We start from the raw sequence: 6,115 nt of genomic DNA on the forward strand, positions 1-6,115 counted from the left end.
AAAAAAAAAAAAAAAAAAAAAAAAAACTGAAGATATCAATATTATGACTATTTCAGTAATAATCCATTGTTATGATAATCTGGTAATTAGAAGTTTGGGGAATTAGGGAGAAATCTAGAGAGATAACGAGCAGTGTTTAGAGTTTAGAGTATTTTAAGTGAAATAGACTTAATGAGATGAAATCGGTGATGTTGTTTTTGGCAGGTAAAAGTTTACCAAAATGGTGCAGATTTATGTTTATGAAAATATTGGCAGCTTGAGAGATTGGGAGGATGCCAGTGTTATAAAATCCTGTCTGTAGAAGGAAGGCACAATAAGCAGAACCCTTGTATTGTAACGAAAGAAAGATGTGAGAGTAAACCTGCATCATACAACAGAAACTGAGGGGAAAGTGATTATAAGCACAGTCCAGAGATTGTAACAGAAGGAAGGTGACAGTAGGCGTGGCACCAAATGAGAGAAGGTGACCATAGAGACATGCTCTGTAGGAAGTCATGGAAAATGATGTGGCCATCCAATAGGATATGCTAGATAAAGGTGAACTGACCAGGGACGAGTTTTGGAGAGTACAGTGTTTTCCTTACAGACTGATTTGCTCTTTGGCTGACTGACCAGGGAAACAGAGTTGTGGTCATTAACAACACTGAGGTTGTTCCTAGTAGTGACATAGATGATGCGGTTCCCAATGATATTGAGGTTGTGGTCAGCAGTGGTATGGAAGCTGTGGTCAGTCGTAGCATTGAGGTTGTAGTCACCAGTGGCATTGAGGTTGTGGTCTGTTTATCATGGACACAATACAGTGAACTATACCACAATGTGGCACCTCTTTACAGCTGGATTGACCGGACTGTTGACAGTTAACTGTGTTGGTCATGGACACAATACAATAAACAATACCTCATTGGGGTACCTATATACATGTACCTACATATACATGTACCTATATACATGTAAGTAGCCTGGACTGTTGACAGTTAACTGTGTCAGTCATGGACACAGTACGGTGAATTATACTACAGTGTCGTACCTACTTACAACTATGTAGACTAGTCTGTCAACGATTGTGCTGGCCATGGACACAGTACACTGAACTGTACCGCACTGTGGTACCTCTTCGCAGCCGGATTCACTGAACTGCTGTCAGTTAAGTGTCTTGTTTAACACAATGTTGTTGACATGATATAAACTGATGTGGTGGTGGTGGCTCTTCATAGCCCTGGCAATGATGATATCTCCTCCCTATTTTGCCTGCTACTCCAAACCCATTTATATAATTAGTAATGTTTACTCCTAATGAGTAATTATTAAATCCTCCATTACACATTCAGACATTCATCCCCCTCCTTCATGTGTGTGTGTGTGTGTGTGTGCGCGCGCGTGCCTGCCTGCCTGTCTGCCTATTTTTTTATGTGTGTGTAACATATTGATATGAATAATTAATGCATTCTAATTGTTCATACTACACTTAATGACCATGTACTAGATTATCAATACATCAATGCTACCATACCACCACCAGCGCCTATACTACACTACCACCAACACCAACATTACCACTACCACCACCATCACTGCCACACTACAATCACCACCAACACAACTACAACCAAAACCATCACAATCAACACCACCACTACTACTGTTACTACCACCACCTCCACCACAACCAAACCCCCACCACCACCAACAACAACGACAACAACAAGCCAATAAAGAAACCTCTACATTATTGTTTGGCCTGTTTGAAATAGTAACCAAGTCTCCCTCAAATCACACCCCACCACTTAAAAACAAGGAACCCAACAACATGTTGCATGAAGCAGTGTCTGATAGATAAACAGATGGGGTGGGCATATCTGGAATATCTTTGACTAAGGCTGATGCACAATTAAACCACAACAGACCCCTTCCCCTGCATTTCACTAAAACAGCCACCACCACCACCACCATCACCTCTGCACCAATATCAATGTCTTTGATCAGAACAGATATGACTAAACAACAACAAAAACAACAGACCCCCTACCCACACCACTACCACTAGACCCCTCTGCCCCACTTACCTCTTCTACCAACAATGTCTTTGATCAGAACCCATGTTGAACTAAACAATAAAAAACAAACCACCCTGCTAGAACAGCCATCACCCTCGATCAATTATGTGTATGTTTCGTGAAACAGCTGAGAATAATTATCAGCCATAATTGTAAACATTATATCTCACAAGCATGTGTGTATATATGTGATTTTTTTTTGTGTGTGTATAAACATATATATATATATGCATTTGTGTGTATGTGTGCTTGTGTGTAACACACACACACACACACACATATTGGGTCATCCCATAAATAATGCGTTTTTTTCAGTTGCATGAACGATTTTAAGTTATTTTTTCAAAGTGACAAAAGAACATATTCGGCATATTTTGTTTTATAAAGGCAACAATGCAATGGAAAGTGCAAGGAATATTAATGCAGTATATGGGGATCAGACTATAAGTGTAAGTCGGTGTCAATGGTGGTTCCAGAAATTCTGAACTGGAAACTACAGCCTAGAAGACAAGCCTTGTCCTGGAAGATCTGTAGAGCTTGACAACGACATCCTGCAAACTCTGGTGGAACAAAATCCCATTGTAACTGTTGAGGAACTAGCAGAGAAGCTTGGACTTGGTCATTCAATCATTCATCGACATCTGTGCGAAAAGAAAAACGACCATCTTTGGTTTCAAGACAAAAGATGTTCTTCCATCAGGATAATGCTCAGCCACATACAGCAAGGATGACATTCCAAAGGCTGGAGCAGTCTGAATGGGAAACGATGCCCCACCCAGCATATTCGCTGGACATTGCCCCATCTGATTATCATGTATTCTGCAGTCTTCAAAATAATTTGGACGGAAAAATATGAATTCTGTAGATGAGGTCAGAACAGTACTGGAGAAGGATTTTTCATCACAGACAAGTGAATTTTGGAAGAGGGTCCTTGCAGGTCTACCAGAGAGATGGAAGAGCATTGTAAAAAATGAAGGAGAGTATATTTTAGATTAGAAAACAACTTTGTTTATTTTAGTTTTGAAACTATCAGTGTGATGAGACCAGGCTGTATCTTTTGAAATCCAAGGACAATCCACCCAACATAGTTCTGTACAGTTTTTATCTCCCCAGTTTTACTCGCAAGGTATGAGGTATTTTCCCCAGAGTCCATGCAGTAGGTTCCACCCTAGAATTCTGTGGGTGTAAAGCAAACTGCTTAACCATTTGGCCATATTGCATACACTCACTCACCCACATACTTCTTTACTTTTCTCTGTTTTTGTCTGAGTGTGTATATTATGTTTGTGTATGTCTGTTAAATATATATATGTGTGTATATGTATGTATATATACACCCCTGCATTCACTCCTACCACCCACCATGTATATATATATATATATGAAATTTACATGAAGTGGTTCTACTTGAACACAAGCTGGTAGAGATCAGATATATTTGCATACCATAAATAGTGCAACTTCATTAACAACAAACAACTGGAGATAAAAATAAAACATCAAACGTTGTTTTGCCTGGTCACACTTTGCAAGTGAGTAGTTGGGGTGGGTGGGGTAAGTTGGGTAGATATGTAGTTTGGGATTGGTCTGTGAGAAAGTATGGGGTATATATGGTTTGGATTTAGTGGTCGCTGTGCAAGTGAGGAGCTCATGTGGTTTAGGACTGGTCACTGAGTAAGAGAGAGAGAGAGAGAGTTGTGTGGATTCAGTTTGCTGGTCACTTTAGTATATACGAGGGGAGGGGGTTGCTGAAAAGTTCCTGGCTTTAGAGACACTGCTGTGTTGGTACCACCAGCAGCTGGACCAGTCCAAGATGCATGCGGGGTGATGAAACTATTTGGCATGGGCTCATTCAGTGTCCCTGTGTTACTGATTTGTGGGCTCATGTTAAACTTCTGATATCGCATGTGGAACAGGCACGGTCACAGTGGTAAGTAAAGGAAATCAATATTATCATTTTAACAATAATAATAATAACAATGGTGTTAAAGAAGTAAATAAACCAACAAGCATTAAGGTTAATTTTAAATTAAATAAGGGACTGAGGGAATCACTGGAAACAACTGTAAGCATTGATATGTAGACTGAGTAGAGGAGGGGGAGGAGGAGGAGGAGGAGGAGAGCAATCAATGGAAGTTTACTCAGTGCTCAACTCAATGTCACTATATTCTGAATTGGTTCAAAACAGAACTTCTCAATATGTGAACTACACACACACACACACACACATGCATACATGCAAGCACACACACACACACACACACACTCATACACAGTTCATGCATACACCTATTCCTCACACTTCACATGCACACACTGAGGTGTGTGTGAGAAAAACTATAGCAACAACAACAATAAGCACATCCTGTCATCTGTGTTCTTCTACCCCCACCCCTCATATAACACACCCAAATAAATATAAAACATCATTTTTACTTTTTTTTTTTTTCTGAAATTACAGCCTAATTTCCTAATTAACAGTCAGTTATTAATTCAACTTTTCCCACACCTTCCACCATGCCCAACCCACCTCTCCTCACTAATTTGTTAATTATCAACCCTACCACCACCACCACACTTCCAATTACCCTCTCACATATGCCCCAGACCCTTATTAATTCACTCTTGCAATATTTCAAAATCACCTTCAACCTGTTTAACGTAACAGGCAAATCCCTTTCTTTAAAATGAAGGGCCACATATATATATATGCAAGCTTCTATGTAGTTCTCTGACCTTACTCAATGTAATCACCAGATCTCCTTCAATGAACTCCCTTCACTCTCTTTAAAATGGGGACCACATAAGCCCAGCAGGAAAGCTTCTATGTCATTTGGCGACCTTACTCAATACAACAGCCATGTCTTTCTTAAAGCTATTTCTGTAAGAGAGATTCTATGTCACCATGTGAGCTGGCAAGATAGAGTTCATCCTAGTTTAATGCACTGTCTGCTGGAGCCACAAAAAAGCACCCAGTACATTCTGGAAAAGGGTTGGCATTAGAAAGGGCACTCAGTTATAGAAACCAGGCTAAAACAGATATTGGAGCACAAAGCAGTCCCTTGACTAGAATATAGAATATATGTGGCTATGGAGTGTATATTCGTTTAGAGAGGGATAGGCATGTAAATGCCATTCGGGGGCAGAATATGGATGAAGCTCTGGAAACAACCAGAGAATCAGTAAGTATTGATAGAAGATAATCTCGCTTCACATTACAATATATATGACACTGGTAGAACAGTGTTCCAGGCAAGAACAAAGAAACATCGACACTGGTTCCATTGAAAGGGTCCTACTGTTGTTTCTCTGTCAGAGCAACACGTCCGAAATGAAGTGACATAGCTCCAGGCTTTTGGCACTGGATTGGACTCTACTAAATTCAGAGCAACTAAGAAGAAACAGTGGAGCTACAAGGAAAATGGTGGGAAAGTGAAACAAACTATAGATTGTTAAATGGTTGCAATGACATGTAGCCTCTGTGTCAGAATAACGGATGTGGCCCTTGAGAGAGGAGTGGCCCTTGAGAGAGGAGTGGCCTTGAGCTAAACTCAACTGGCAGATTAACAATATTCCAGGGAAAAGGACAACCACTTGATTATTTTATAGAATGCTTTTGTCAAAATATTCACTGTTCCAGTGAAAGGTGAAATATAGGGAGTCATAGTATTATTCAGAATATTGTAAAAAAAAAAAACTGGAGATGTGGATGTTTTTAGTACGAATAAATATAAAAACGAAATATTTGTGATGATACTGTTGAGACAGATAGTGAATATCAGTTGGAAAACCATGGCCAACGATGCCATTATTCTAGGAAAAACTTTGGAAGAGATACTGAGGCAGCAAAATCTCTTCCAACTTGGCCAGATTTAAAGAATGGAGAAAATTTGGAGACTAAAACAAATATTTTCCCCTTGGCTGGCTGGCTGGCTGGTTGGTTGGTTGGCTGGCTGGCTGGCTGGTTGGTTGGTTGGCCGTGTAAGAAATCTCAACCAGGGTCGACCATGACTAAGATCCAAGGTTGTGATTTATACTCAACATGGAGAACTTAAGCATTG

General features: G+C 40.0%; 1 protein-coding gene across 1 annotated transcript in view; it reads left to right on the forward strand.

The window, feature by feature from the left end:
- The first annotated feature begins 3,882 nt into the window (after positions 1–3,882).
- The window catches only part of LOC106869078 (inositol polyphosphate 5-phosphatase K), a 41,795-nt gene continuing 39,562 nt past the window's right edge, over positions 3,883–6,115 (forward strand). The window contains exon 1 of the mRNA XM_052976662.1: positions 3,883–3,984. Coding sequence (XP_052832622.1) covers positions 3,960–3,984 — 25 coding nt within the window. The 5' untranslated portion in view covers positions 3,883–3,959. The remainder of the gene's footprint in view (positions 3,985–6,115) is intronic.

Source organism: Octopus bimaculoides, chromosome 25, assembly GCF_001194135.2.
Source record: "Octopus bimaculoides isolate UCB-OBI-ISO-001 chromosome 25, ASM119413v2, whole genome shotgun sequence".
NCBI classification, from domain to species: Eukaryota; Metazoa; Mollusca; class Cephalopoda; order Octopoda; family Octopodidae; genus Octopus; species Octopus bimaculoides.